General features: G+C 46.3%; 1 protein-coding gene across 1 annotated transcript in view; it reads left to right on the top strand.

Annotated features, from left to right (window-relative positions):
• The window catches only part of cacna1ib (calcium voltage-gated channel subunit alpha1 Ib), a gene marked incomplete at its 3' end in the record, with an annotated part of 112,183 nt that overhangs the window by 42,877 nt on the left and 53,580 nt on the right, over positions 1-15,726 (top strand). Inside the window, exons 5-9 of the mRNA XM_079730335.1 lie at positions 2,136-2,295; positions 4,720-5,071; positions 5,463-5,555; positions 11,397-11,664; positions 12,172-12,566. Of these exons, the coding sequence (XP_079586461.1) occupies positions 2,136-2,295; positions 4,720-5,071; positions 5,463-5,555; positions 11,397-11,664; positions 12,172-12,566 (1,268 nt within the window). The remainder of the gene's footprint in view (positions 1-2,135; positions 2,296-4,719; positions 5,072-5,462; positions 5,556-11,396; positions 11,665-12,171; positions 12,567-15,726) is intronic.

Here is a 15,726-nt window from a genome sequence, read left to right as displayed (position 1 = left end):
TGTGGCTGTGGCAGGCCTGTAATAAGCCTGTTCAATCATTTCATCGGCCCCAATGAAATAATTGGATGGCTTACCTGTCTGTCTAACCAACCTCAATCTGGCTACTTGTGTACACTCCTGTTGACTCATTGTGCGTGCCTGGAGTCTTCCACAATGTATTCACCAATAGAACTTAATTATTTGTCTGTATTTCCAAGGGAAACTTCATGTCTCTCAGGTAAATTACCTGAGGCAGGTAGCGGGGGGTCCTCGCTCATCTTCAGGGCTGTCCCAGGCGTTGCCTGACGAGCCAGGGAGATAATCAACCACTCAGTCAGCCAGCGGGCCCCTGGGAGCGGGAGAGCTGGGGGGAATGAAGGACTGTCAGTCCACTTAGCCTCGATTATCTGGCTAAACGCTAAGGCCCATTAGCCGTAAAGATGGGTTTTAACCCCGGTTCCTGCCTGCTCCCAGGGGACACAAGGCAATGGGACGTTGATCATAATTACACACAGGGATTAGGGATTGATTGGCTAATTATGGTAGTTTGGCAGGTTGCATGGAAATGCAAAAGAAAGGCGATCTTATTCTAAGAGACTTGTTTGTTGTCTTTGTGTGCGTGTCCATGTGGGTGGATCTGTGTTCACAATCTGGCTCATAGTTAAACAAGAACAGAACAACACAAAAACATGTTGGAAATCACACTTTTGGTAATGTCATACATTTATGTGTGGTTAACGTGGGGGTTAAATTGCATACTTTGTATTATTGGGTTTAGTCCATTCTCAATGGTAAATCACCATAAACATCTATCTCTGCTCTATATACTTTTGAAGTACATATATTTTCCACAACCCTCCTGGGGAGTGTTTGCAGATGATGGCTGGTTTAAGCAGTGGGACTTGGGGGCTGGGAGGGGCTGCACACTTGAGGCACACGTTAAACCATCCATCAGCGCACACACCCAGGGAGAGATCTCCTGCATGAAAACATGGAGCCCCCGGTTGTTCATAATTATCTACAAACGTTTACAACAAACTGAACTTCCAACACCACCACCCTGTGTCATTCTCTGGAGGAGCCCGGTAAAAGACACCTCGCTGGCGTCTAGCAGTGACGTTGTTTCACCTCTGTATAAACCTGTGGGTGTTAGAAGTGTGATGTATGTCTACGAGACTGTGGGTCGGGAAAAACAAGTCCTTAAAGTGAACAAACCAGCTGCAGGTGCTTCATGTTGAGCTAACAAGCCACAAGCCCCTCTCTATGTATTCCAGTGTGCTGGTTTGTCTTAATAAATATATATTATTTAACAGGTGGGTTTATGTACTATTGTGTGTGTGTGTGTGTGTGTGTGTGTGTGTGTGTGTGTGTGTGTGTGTGTGTGTGTGTGTGTGTGTGTGTGTGTGTATTTTTCAGTACACTGAAGTAAAAGTGGGAGCCACAATTCTGTTTATCTCAGAAGTGAGTTTTTGTTTCTCTAGAAATTGTACAGTATATGAGCGGATCTCTTGTCACACATTCATCCCATTGAAAGACTTTTGGTGGAAAGTACACTCGATTTCTCACCTACTTTATGGGTTCGTCGTGGGCTTTTGAAGGTACACGGAGGATCCACAGGTACGTCCTTAGCTTTCGTGCCGCCTTTTGTTTGTTTGTACCCAAGGGGAAATAAACAAAATACCTGTGGCTGTCCGTATTTTCGGAGACGCTGGACTTCAAACATGGTTGGCTGGTCTCTTCATCATTCTGAGTGCAGTTGTTGTGTTCGGTACCTTCAGAGTCCACTTTCTACTCATCTACTCATTTCAATGAGATGATGGACAATGGGCCGAGAGGGAGCCTGCGGACGACGGGGGTGGAACCGAGGCGGATCAGTGTGTTAGTTTGGCTGTGTATGGCTGAGTTTGTGTGTGAGTGAATATGTGTGTACTGTTTTTATATAAGGTGGGTGTGTGTATTTGTGTGTGTGTGTGTGTGTGTGTTTGTGTGTGTGTGTGTGTGTGTGTATATATGCATATGTGTGGTTGTGGGTTTGAATGTGTGTGTATATTCATGTTCATATATGTGTGTGTGGGTGTAACTATGTGGGTGTATACACGTTGACATCTATATGTGTGTGTGTGTGTGTGTGCGTGTGTGTGTGTGTGTTCCTGCAGGCATGCGTATCCTGGTGAACCTGCTGCTGGACACCCTGCCCATGCTAGGCAACGTGCTGCTCCTCTGCTTCTTCGTCTTCTTCATCTTCGGCATCATCGGGGTGCAGCTGTGGGCGGGGCTTCTGAGGAACCGCTGCTACCCCGCCGAGAACTTCACCCTGTGAGTCACACCCCCCGGTCTGTGTGTTTATGTGTGGGTGCGTGTGCATGTGCGTGCGTGCGTGTGTGTGTGGGTTGATTGTGTTTGTTGGGAGGGCTGGTGGGGCGATACCACTGGGGGTCACCGCAAGGTCACTAAATATAGGATGCTTCGGACCATTCGACGAAGTGGGCTATTGCTTCCATCACAGGGGTGGGCCAGACAGGGAGCGATGTCTCCATCTGTATGCATGCTTCCCGTAGCGATGGGGTGGTTGCTAGGCGATGTAAGAGGGCTGGTGGAGAGGAGGACCAGTGGCTGTGTGCCGGTATGTGCAGGATCACACGTGCGGCCATAACCAGTCCCCGACCCGGGGACGTGCTTGAGTCATCAGGATTCATCATCCTTAGAGTAGAAAAACCGCCCTGAACGTTCCTTAGTGACGGTGTTACCTGTACGTCTCTTTTTCCTCTAGAGCTGGTTCATAGCTTTATATTGATTCTGTGATTTCCTCTATTTCCTGGATTTGTGATCTTGCCTTGAATTGTTTTCTCTTTGATTTATTTCCTTTCTCTCAGCTAATTTAGCCTTTTTCTGCTTTTTCTGTGCTCGAAGCGTTGCGGTTTCTTTGTTTAATAAAAAACAATTTAATACGCTGGCTTAGTCGGGTTTAGATTAAGAACCAAGTTACAGATAAACAAATCATCTCTCCATCTGGAAATTGTGTTTAAAAAAAATATATCAGCCATTTCATTGCTGAGATGTATTCCCGAAAAATAAAAGTTCTGCTTATCGAAAAACTTCTACTGCTGTGGGGCTCCCAGTGTAACCAATTTACAGCAGATAAGCGATCGGAAGAACAGTCGCTATGTCTAGCGGCATTGGGGCCAGACAGATCGGGAACCCAGATAAGCCCTGACTTAACACTGCATCATGTTCTGTGTTGTGTTTGCTCTGGTTTTAACAGAAGAACTCATTCAGATACACAGAAACAGAAAATCTGCTGAGTTAGTTTAACTGTTGTCTTACTCAGTAGGATCTCTAGCAGGGCTGGGTTTTAATTGTGCTAAGGGGAATCCAGGCTTTCCCTATCTATCTAGCATTTCCTGTCCCTCTCTCTCCGACTCTATCTCTATTTATCTCTCCCGATCTGTCACTCTCTGGCTAGCATTCACTTTCTCTCTCTGTGTATGTCTCTATCTCTATATATCTGCTCTTGCTCTCTCTCCCGCTCGCTCTCTCTTGCTCTCGCCAGTTTGGATGAATAACATGTGGAAGTTGTGGTTGAGAAGATACTGGGCCAATAGTGTGAGCCTATCCATCTGTGTACTATTTGCAGTGGGAAAAACACATTTTCTCTGCTGCTTATTTCAACTGCTAGTAGTATTTCTGTACTGAAGGGCCATTTCCTCAGGTGGAGGATCTTCTGCTTACTAATTGACCTCATTAACTAATAGAACATGACTAGAATCTGTCTTCAGAGGCTGATGAGCTCTGGTACTAGTCCAGGTTGAGGGTACGCTGAGCTTAGGAAACTGCTCATTTATTTGCTTTGGCATATGCATATGGCCCCCTTCCATTTGAAGCAGATTTCCAGCCCATCACAACCGATGATCTAATATGGGGCGGGTTTAATTTCAATGATCATATGGGATGGATGCCGCTGATGCTTCACACTTTTTGTTTGCTCTGATTGGTTGAAGGTCAATCCAACTGAAAGTGCCCCTCAGTAATGCTAGGGTACGCTCGCGGAGTCAGGAAGACCCAACTGTTTATTTCCCTTTCCCTCCTCTACACACTCGCTCACTCACTCACTCGCATGCACTCACTAAGCCATACACACAAACCCACCACCCTGGTCTCACTCATACATGCACACACAACTCTCCCTAAGCTTTAGCGGTTTGAGAACGATGCACATTATAGTGCTGTGGTGGTGTGGTGTGGTGTGGTGAGTCGCAGAGCCTCTGAAGCTGGCACGTCTGAACAGATTGACCTTGTCAAATTTTGAGTTTGAGTTTAAAACCGATTGAGGGTTCACAAAACTGACAACACTGACTCGATTGCGGCACACCAAAAGTCGGCGACTTTAAACTTAACTTACCTTAAACGGTTGATTCATACATTAATTTAGATTCTCACCTGTTGCCAAGAAGCACAGTGTTGTCATTCATTTGTCTCTCTCTTGCTGAAACACGCTCCCTGAAGTTTTTGCAACTGAAGTTTTGTAACTGAAGAAGCCGGTGCATCGGCAGCGTCCAACCACTGGCTTAACGTCAGTGTAAGCCCCCGTCTTCAGCGCCGGGACCCCCCGCAGACGGTGCAGGGACGTAAACGGCCCGGTCTCTCTCACATGTGGTTCTGCAGTCTCGTCTCAGATCTCTGATCCCATCTCGGCCTTCCTCTCCCCCTCCCCCACCCCAACACCCTCTCCCTATCCAACAGCAACATGGGCGTGCGTCTCCCCCGGCCCTACTACATGGCGGACGAGGACGACGAGCGGCCCTTCATCTGCTCGCTGCCCGTGGACAACGGCATCATGGCGTGCACCGACGTGCCGGCGCGGCGCGAGGGCGGCCGCACCTGCTGCCTGGACAAAGAGGACGCGCTGTACCGCCGCTCGCTGGGCCTCAGCCCCGACCCCCCGCCCGTCATCGCCAACGGTAGCCACGGCAACCCGGGGCTGTGCGTCAACTGGAACCAGTACTACACCCGCTGCCAGACCGGACACAGCAACCCGCACAAGGGCGCCATCAACTTTGACAATATCGCCTACGCCTGGATCGTCATCTTCCAGGTACAGGAGTGGTGGAGGTGTGGTGGGTGGTGGAGGTGTGGTGGGTGGCTGGTTCAGGGTAGAGGGAATGGAGGTGGGTGGGGAGCCTGGTTCAGGGTAGAGGTTAGGTTTAGGTGAGCTCGAGGTAAGGTTTAGGTCATGGGGGGTCGGTAGAGGACAAAAAGGGTTCGACACCTCTATTCTGATTCCTTCTACGAGAGAAAATGTTTCAGTTGTTATGTTTAGTAACATTGAAACATTCCGTTTAAATGTTGCTTTCCGATTTATTTTAATTTGTGTGTGTGTGTGTGTGTGTGCGTGTGTGTGTGCTTGTGTGTGTGTGTGTGTGTGTGTGTGTGTGTGTGTGTGTGTGTGTGTGTGTGTGTGTGTGTGTGTGTGTGTGTGTGTGTAGGTCATTACCCTGGAGGGCTGGGTGGAGATCATGTACTATGTGATGGATGCTCACTCCTTCTACAACTTTATCTACTTCATCCTGCTCATCATCGTAAGTCTCATACACACACCCATACACACAGAAACACACAAGTTATTCGAGGGCTTTTATTCTAAATGAATGTGTTAATCATCTGTGTACAAATTAAATTCATGCTGATCTTGTATCTTCGAATATCACAGGGTTAACACAGCTCAGCTTGATCGATCAATGACAGAACCTGGCGAGGCTGGCCGGATGAGCTTCCTGTCCAAAGACCTTTTCCCCCTTACACTGGTTAGCTCGGAGGGGAAACCTTCTAGAATGTCAAGGCATTCTGTTTAGTTCTATTTCCGCATGAGGTCGCATTTAGAATGCATACCCATTGGGTTGTCATGGTTTCCCCAAAGATTCTACCATGTGTCTCGTAACAGCTAACCAACATGGCCCCTAGTTGAATTAGGTCTACACCTGCCACTCTGACACCCCCCAGTGGGCCGGGCTCCCTCCACCGGAGCTGTGCGGGATGTTTAACCCCTCGGCCCTAGAGAGACTCTGTTTTTGTCACATTGACATTCTGCTTACTGTCAGAGGACATCATGTTCTAGTGGTTTAACTATTGGCAATACCAGTGCTATAGAACAACTCAATTCTTTAGAGGAACACACCACAAAATTCAAAAAAGTCAACGATTGCCTTTGTCTTTCTTCTATTCCCAACACAATGGAAATCTTTGGAAACGTATTCCAAGAAGGCAAATAATTTGAATCAATTGCCAACCCAGCAATCTCCCCTTCTGGACAATAATGAATTTGGAATAAAACTTACAGATTTCTCGGCGTATCTCGGGACGGTTGTTCATTTTCAAGTTATGAATATAAATGTATGCCTTTTGTGAAAACATAACTTTAATGGTCACTTTCAAATCACAAATGTAAATGTATTTAAATACAAAGCAAGTTTTAAATCACTGGATTATGGAAAAATATGTACAAGACCCCTAATGCGTTTCCTGTTCAAAGATTGTTGAAAAGGCGCCTACTATGAAACCAAGTAGATACAAAAATGAGGTTCCATTTAATGGCTCCTATAACACGCTATAAAAGTATATAACATTAAAATATTCTGGGTTGGGGGAACCAAAACGCACGACAACATGCAAGGTTTGTAAAGTTCAAATGTTAATTTAATGGAAGTGAGCACAGAAGCTGGTTGATGCGAGAGGCCACCCATAGTGCTCCGATGGTAATGGCCAATACTTCCAGCGAACCTCTGAAGTACGAACGGGAACGCTAGACGAAAATAACCTGGAGAGCAGGAACGCTACTAACGTAGTTACACTATTTGATGATCTGCCGATGAATGGTTGAGAAGCCGAAATAGATAAGCAGAAAGCTTTGATTATGATGAACCACAAGTGTGTATGGTTGAATAGGAGGAGGGACGAGTCCGGAGAAGCTGGAGTCCTCAAGCCCGGGTAGAGGACAAAATATATAAATATATAATTATTTTTTTATAGAGTGAAACTTGTTTGTAGCAATAATGCCTACATTGAATTTCACATATCTGACTCTGTTACAGATGCTCAATTTATCAAATATGGAAAAAAATAACAGAATATGTTCTCACCAGAGATTTCATCAGAACCACCTGACCAGGGCGATAGCGTCGTGGTTTGGGTGTTCATCCCCCAACTCCTGGTTTGATTCGCAGAGTTGGCAATCTGCCCGTAGGCTGACACAACTTAGTATTCACTTCAATTCATTCCTTCAATATTAATATTAGTATTCACTGTGCGTCTCGGATAAACATGTCTGCTAAACGACAAAATAGTCAATGGAAAGACTACAATGAATAGGAGCATTCACCGTACATTTACTTCTCATGAAATAAGAGGTGTGTGTTTATTTAAATGGTTAAATGGATTAGATGTTTGGACAGCTAATCTCTCTATAGGATCACAGCATGGTTTATTTCCAGTCCTGTCTATCACAGAAAGACACATAAAGCGAGGGATACACTATTGTTTCATGGTTCAATGTTCCATGTGGGTATTTACTGAAGTACCGTCCCTTTCCCGGATTCTGCTACATATTTAGATATAGATGTTTGTACGTGTACACATGTGGGCGGATTGACGATGCCAGTTTATCTATTGTCAGTTTCCCTTTGTCTTAGTACTGTCACAAGCTGATACATAAAATCTCAGTCCCAGCTACATGCATATGTAATATTTATGTATTTATACATGCATACGCAGGGACGCACGCACACACATGGACACACACACACACACACACACACACACACAGACACACACGCACATGGACATATGCATATGCACACATGCACGCACATGTGTATATGCAAAAATACAAACACACACATACACAAAAGCACACACACACACACACATAAATAAGGCACTGAGTTTATGTTCAACACACATCCAATATAAAGTCCTTATCGCACATTGGCATAATGCATCAGCATCAATCAGCCCTCCAGTGGAGCGAGAGGGAGATCTACCCCATGTTGGTATCCCAGTCACGCAGACTAACTGCTATTAAAAGGCTTTGCATGGGGGATACAGCGGCGGAGCCCCCTGGCAGTCAGGAGGCTTCATCATCTGCAACCCTCCGATCCCCCACGCTAGAGCTAGATGCTATCAGCGTGCCAACAGCACGCCATGTCTCTCGCATGCTGAGACATTCGCTGTGCGTGGAGACCGAGCAGCCCCTTCATCTAATGTCGCTTAGTACCTGACATTAAACGTAGCTTCACAGTGTCTCTACCACCTGCACCACATTTACATGTTTTGTATATTTCTGTATTTTCCGGAGCGCGTCGTCTGGTTGTGATCCACGCCCCCCGAGGCTGTGACAGGTGGAGCAGGGAGCCCTGCTTTCATTCGCCATGAGGTACAGGAACAGGAAGTGGGAATGTCTCTAGGCGGAGAGGTTGGAAGGAGTGCTCCTGTTTTTGAGCACAGGCATTCAGAGTTTGGAAAGTTCATTGTTGTGGTAGGTAGAGTTGCTAGAGTGAAAATGGGGCGTTCTAAATGTGATTGTGGTCGGAGCTTGCTACCATACCAGTGTCAATGTGCTTTATTACAACTGTGCCTACATATCAATTATAAGGCTGAATTTGACTTATATAGTTTGCACTATTTATACCACAGTGACCAACAAAGATTAGTTACGTTAATTTAATCTACGTATTTTTTAATCAGCCGAAATTCAAATATTATTCTGCAATGCTCAAGCATATGTTTTTTGTGTTTTCAAGAAAACATCTGGAATGCAGCACAATTAATCGGAACAATTAAAAAGAAGAGGTGTCCTGTTATTAAAAAAATATTGATCCCCAATATAATGTTATTGATGAAACAGAATCATATTTAACAACGGTGTGTTATAAACCCAATTACGGTTGCTCTTTTGCAAAATATTGAACATATTTGCATATTGAATATACATCGGAAGGCATCTCTGGAGCTCTCAGCTTTAATGAGCTTTACTGATGCATATATAATATATATGTCATTGTGTTTATTTGAATATGTAATTCTTAGTCTGAATCTGTGAGTCACACAAGCATGCAAACAGAAACACACATACATGCAAGGAGATACACACACACACACACACACACACACAGACACAGACACGCACAAACTACATGTCTGTGCACAAACATGATTGTGTTCATGTGGACTTTCATCTCCTCCATCTGTCTCAACTAGACGGCAAGCATCTATCAACACACACACACACACACACACACACACACACATGTACGCACGCAGGTCCCCCCCCCCCCCCCCCCCCCCCCCCCCCCACACCCCTTCCCCACCTCAGGGTCACCTTATCAATCTGATACAGTAGCTACTGATAAGATAAGAGTCAGCGTACACACACACACATACACACACAGATAGACACTCAGATGGAGATGGACACACACACACACTCAAACTAACATATTTTGACAGTGATACACATACATTGTGTGCGTGTTTGTGTGTGTGTGTGTGTGTGTGTGTGTGTGTGTGTGTGTGTGTGTGTGTGTGTGTGTGTGTGTTGGGTAGATCAGATAAAAAGGATTAGGGTGGAGGTGGTGGGGGGGTTAATCAGGCTTTACCATCACTATTGATCAGAGAGAGAGAGAGAGAGAGATGTTTTACTTCTCGCTCTCCCTAGTGTTTTACTGAAAAAGCACTGATAATCACCACCAGGCTGCTTCCCAGAACCAGTGGTCACACAGCCCTACACACACACACACACACACACACGCACACGCACACGCACACACATCCACACCCACACACACTGTTACTCTCTTTCTCAATCTCTCTCTCTTTACAGTGTGGTTCGGTCCCTCTCTTCCTATTATTCTTCACTCTTCACTGCCACCCCCTCCCCCCATCTCATCTGTGTTTTTTTCCTCCTTCTTCTCATCCACTCCCTCATCATGCTACTTTTATTTAATTTCCCTGACCCTTTCCTCTCTGTGATATCACTCGCTCTCTGCGTTTGATTACCCTCTCTCTCTCTCTAATCGCTTTCTCTCTATCTCTCTCCGTCTCTCTCCCCATTCTCAGTCTCTCTCTCCCCCCTTTCTCTCTCTCTCTCTCTCTCTCTCTCTCTCTCTCTCTCTCTCCCCCCTCTGTCCCTCACTGTCCCCGCCCTCCCTCTCTCCCGCTAGTCATTTCCCACTTGATCCATTATTTATCTAGGTTGTTAAGTCTTGGGCCAGATCGGGTTCTTTAGAGACCATTTGTCGCACTCCTGCAGCCATTTCCCATCACTCCTTTCCGAACAATGGAACTAATAGAAGTTCAAAAGTGTCTCATAGACTTTGGCGCTCTCCACAGATGTCTTAGCTAGCATTGAGGATGGCTTCTGCTGCTTTCTAAGACTTTTTAGAAACAAACTTAGGAGTTTAAAGATACCATAAACTCTTTGGATTCAATGATAAATATTCTCAAAGCCATCAGTAACAGGATAGTCCTATTTAGGCTGGGTATATGGCTAGGGGCTTGGGTCTAGGGCTAAGGTTAGGGCTAAGAGTAGTTATATGGTTAGGTGTAGTTGTATGGCTAAGGCTTGGGTAAGAAAGAGTGCTAGGGCAAAGGCTAGAGCTAGGGCTTGATATATTGCTTAGGTGAGCGGTAGGGTTTGGGGCTAGGGGCTAGGGCTAAGGCTAGTTCTATGGCTAAGGCACGGGTCAGAGATAGGGTGTCTTATAGCTTTGGGTGGTGTGTAAAATCCCCCCCCCCCCTTCATCTAACTTACTCTCCTCTACATTTGAAATTCTTTTTTGTTTTGTAATATGAGCACGATGGAGTCGAACCCAGAGGCATGAATTCTTGATTACCATATAAACGCCGGCTCTTATGTACCTTCATCTGCGTACCCAGAACCCTTTGTCTGGGCCCCAGTTCATTGAACAGCTTGTCCATCAGCGTGGATAAATGTTTTTTATCCAAATGCTTGGTTTTCAAGAAGGGGAGATTAAGGAAGGCAAATATATGCATTTACACATTTATTCTGTGTGGTTGCCACAGTGTAAATATGTTATATTTTGACTTGTTTGTGCAGCCCTTGAGTTGTTTTCCTTGCTTCTCCAATGTGGATCGCACTCATCGTTCCCAGCCTCACTAGTCCTTTTGGATCAAAGCGTCTGCTATCTTGACTAAACGCATGAGTAAATGTACGAGCTGAATTTACGACAACCGCATTCAACCTCCGTCCGCCTCCCCCACAGCTCTCCTCCGTATCCCAGAAGCTGTCCCCGTCCGAAGCGGGGTTGGTTTTTAGATCGGATACGGCAATGCCTCAGGGGACAACATCGCCCTTGGGATAACACCATGCCGGGAAACGGCCCCTCTGTGCCCTGTGCCCTCCTTAGATCGGCTCCTTCTTCATGATCAACCTGTGCCTGGTGGTCATCGCCACCCAGTTCTCGGAGACCAAGCAGCGGGAGCACCAGCTCATGCAGGAGCAGCGGGCCCAGTGCCTGTCCTCCTCCACCCTGGCCAGCCAGCCGGGGGACTGCTACGAGGAGCTCTTCCAGCTCGTCTGCCACGTGCTGCGCAAGGCGCGCCGCCGCACCGTCACCCTCCTCAACGCCCTGCGGGGGAAGCCCAGGGGCTTCCGGGGGCCAGGCAGGGGGGGAGGCGGGGCTGGAGGGGGAGGAGGAGGCGGAGGGAGGGAGAGGAGGGGGAACCGGGGAGGAGCGGACAGCCGGGAGATGAGGAGGCCCGTGCGACCCGGTGAGTGTGGGAGGAGAGGGGGGGTGGAGGTGGTGGTCTTATTGGAAACAAGATGCATATGTTCCCTTTGTGTACCAGATGAAATTATTATTGCTGGTGTCCGGTTCAGTTCCTCTGCAGCAACTGCTAATTCTTGGTCCAAAGTGACTGCGTTCGGTTTCGCCATTTAATGGACGCTTTAATCCAATCCTCACACAGATTCAAATGCATGTCCCTAAGGAGCAGCTAGGGGTTAGGACATTTATCATATGGGTTGGATGTAAACATGGGGGATCGAACCCAGAACCTAGGCCACAAGACTATCCAACCCCCTCAGTGTGTTGTATTCACAAGCGCGTGTGCATCGTTAAAATGTTTAACCATTTGATAGGGAAAACAGGCCTTTAAGCCCCGCCTTCTCCCCCCTCCCAGCCTTCTATTGCCCAGACTACAACAAACCCGACCATGTGACCCCAGCCGAGCCAATGGCACTGGACGTGGCCCCCAACGCGGACGGCTGCCTCCGCGGCGCCGTGCCCGTGTCGCTCGGCGCCGCTGGAGCTGCGGGGCCCGGCGACGGCGGACCGGCCAATGAGGCGGCGGGGGAGGCGGAGATAGAGGAGACGGACGGGGAGGGGGACCGATGCTGCGGCCAGAGAAAGGGGGAGAAGGGCAGGGGGTGCCACCCCCGACGGCGGTGCCAGGGGCTGTGGTACGAGGTCCGGGTGAAGCTCTGGAGCATCGTGGAGAGCAAGTACTTCAACAGAGGCATCATGATTGCCATCCTCATCAACACCATCAGCATGGGCATCGAACACCACCAACAGGTAGGATGCTGTGTTAGATATATCTGATGCACTGTATTTTACCATCACTATATATGTAGTAGTATTTACTTAGCATGGACATCATTAACTACCAACAGGTTGGATGTTGTATATCTGATGCACTGTCTTTAACTATCGCTATACATCTAGTAATATTTACTCCATCGCAATTTCCCTCTTTCTCAAACGACTGCATTTGGCTTACCGTATTGCTATATCCCATTATCACAGTAACACTCTCAGAGGGTTTAGAGGTGTGGTGAGATTCATGGATTATCATTTGAGTGAAATTTGTAGACAATCCCACACCCATCTGTCAGCTATTGGTGAGTGAAAGGCTCTGATGAAATCAATGTTTCAAATCATATTTTTAAGATCCATAAGGAGTTAGAAGAAACAGAAGGGTTTCTGGCTGTTAGTTCTATCATGTCCTGCATTCTTAATTATACACCGTCTCTCTCTCTCTCTCCCTGTCTGTCTCTCTCTCGCTCCCCCTCTCTCTCTCGCTCTCTCTATTGTTTGTTGTATTTTTAGCTTCCTCTAAGATAAGTAACAACCCAGTGGGCGGAGAGAGAGAGAGAGAGAGAGAGAGAGAGAGAGAGAGAGAGAGAGAGAGAGAGAGAGAGAGAGAGAGAGACAGAGAGAGAGAGAGAGACAGAGAGAGAGAGAGAGAGAGCATTCATCCATCAGACAGAGGAAGAGGAAAATATCAGGAAAAATATTGAGAGCTCAAGGTAGACAAAGAGACAGGTGGAGAGTTAAGCAGAGCATTAAATGTAAACAACGAGAGAGGAAGAGGATGATGATGAAAAACAGGTGAATTTAGCTCCTTGTAGAAGTGGATAATTGCATTGTCTGTGACAACACTCTACCTTGAACACAAACCCACACACACAAGAGCATGCCAACAAACACAAGTATGCAAGCACCTTACACAGCACATACTCAAACACCACACACACTTATGTGTTATACTGTATATACACACACACAGACACACACACACACACACACACACACACACAGAAACACACACACACACACACACACACACACACACACACACACACACACACCAACAAACACAGACACACACACACACACATACATCCCGGTGATAGGACAGTGATATTATAGGTCTTATCTGTCTCCTTGCCCTGATCTCAGTCCTGCAGCAGCTTAGAGATAAGGGATCTTAACTCTGTGATCCCCCCACCCCCAGGCCATAACCTACTGCTTCCACCTGATAATAAACACTCTCAGGTCAGGTCCCCACCCCGCTGGCTCAGTGTACCAAACTTTGGGACATTTAAAGGGGAACCATCACGCTCGCTCTTGATTTTTGAAGAGAGTGCTGCACTCTTCAAAACTGGAATGTGAACTCCACTTTCACTCATAAATATTGCGAAAAATGTTGAACTACTTTGGTCATTGTGTGCGGGATTTGCTTTGTTCTGAATGATGCTGTTGATGTTGCAGACCGCGACTGTTTCACCACCATGTCCATGCTGCTTCACCACCATGTCCATGCTGTTTCCAACAATGACCATGCTGTTCCACAAGTACGAACATGCTTTTCCGAGGCGACGACGACGACATGAGAGCATTGTTCTCAAATGCATCAACAGTGCGAGAGCATTTTTTAAAAATCTCTGCTTCTTTATTGTGGACAGAATACCAAAATAGAGATAAAAATAATTTGTTTTCAAATATGTCTCCTTGCCCCAATGTTGACCTGAACTTATTCAACCTATCATCAGCCACTGACATCCTCCCGCTAAGTGAGTCACCTGTTTATAGTTAGTTGTCTGGACTCCATGATTATGACGCAGGGCTGAAGACATTGTATTCAGGTGGTGCCGGTGCCAATTACGTTTTCATTTGGTCAAACAAATCCTGTCGCACCTCTTTAATGACCGCTTTTGTAGTGGTATCAGCATGTCCTTTGGCGAGTACCCTCCATCTGTGTTCATGGATTTGGAAGAAAGTCGCTTTCTTTTTTAAGGCCATTTCCACACCAGCTCCCCCTCCTGTATTTGAAAGCTCTACTCTACTAAAAAGCAGGCTGGTAATCAGCTAATTTACTCCAGTTTGGATTTTTCTTCTCCTTTTCTTGTGATCTGTCATCCAAAATACAAACTTTGAACAATGTACGAATTGCCGTTTTAGTTTCATGATCATTTTTTAGTACCGCCATACTTTGAAAGCCATGCTTCTTAATTGGAACTTAAGTGGATCATGTTTCCAATGAGAGCGCTTACACCGGCGCCGCCGTACAGCTGCTCTGTCACCTCCAGCACGGCTCATAAACGTTGTCCTTTGCTACCAGATTATATTAAACAGGCCTGAATCGATACCACCTAGGGAACATTACTTTGCACCCCCATAATTAATTGTCGCAAACTGGATAATTTTGGCCAGTCTTTAGCCCTGCCAATTATGTCATTAAGAGGAAATGGAAAATACATTCAAAGGACTACTTCATTTGTCCAAATCTCTTGTTAGGATCAGCGGGGGAAGGATGTGTGCTTGTGTGTGTGTGTCACAGCTAATTACAAATGTCATGCTGACACAGCTAATGCAGCTAGCTGTGTTGACGACAAAGGGATCTGTGATTAGCAAACACTGATTAGCAAAGCCCATTCTTTGAACCTAATTAGCATTTCTTAGTTTTCATGGCTTGGTAAATGTCCTTTTTTCCAATTCAAATTCCTCGTCTGTTTACTTGATTCTTGCTAATATTTATATTAAGAAGCCACAATAGAACAGGCATTTCATGAATGTAACTGTTCTATAGCTAATGAAATGATTATATATGTATGCATATATATATATATATATATACTGTACAAGGCGCAATAGCACTAGCCTACCAGACAATTCAATGCGCAGAGAGAAAGTATGTTACCTCAATTGTTAGTGGCGTGCTTCCCACTGTGTCACTGTGTCGTTTTAAGTCTGGTCCAATCATCCGTCTGGAAAAACTACGAGTCCCAGAACATACTGGCATGCTGCCCTGGCTAATGAGGTTGCTGGGGGGGGGGAGGAGCGTAGCGGTTGTAGTTGTTTGTTGGTGTCTGGGCTGCCGACATTCAGAAACAACGCATCGTTACCACGGCCACCATGAACGAATCATTAGGCCGAGGTTCCATGCAGGCTA

This window comes from Pollachius pollachius (genome assembly GCF_949987615.1).
Source record: "Pollachius pollachius genome assembly, chromosome: 2".
Taxonomy (NCBI): domain Eukaryota; kingdom Metazoa; phylum Chordata; class Actinopteri; order Gadiformes; family Gadidae; genus Pollachius; species Pollachius pollachius.
The sequence above is the reverse complement of the archived record's forward strand: the minus strand, read 5'-3'. Positions and strand labels throughout refer to the sequence as shown.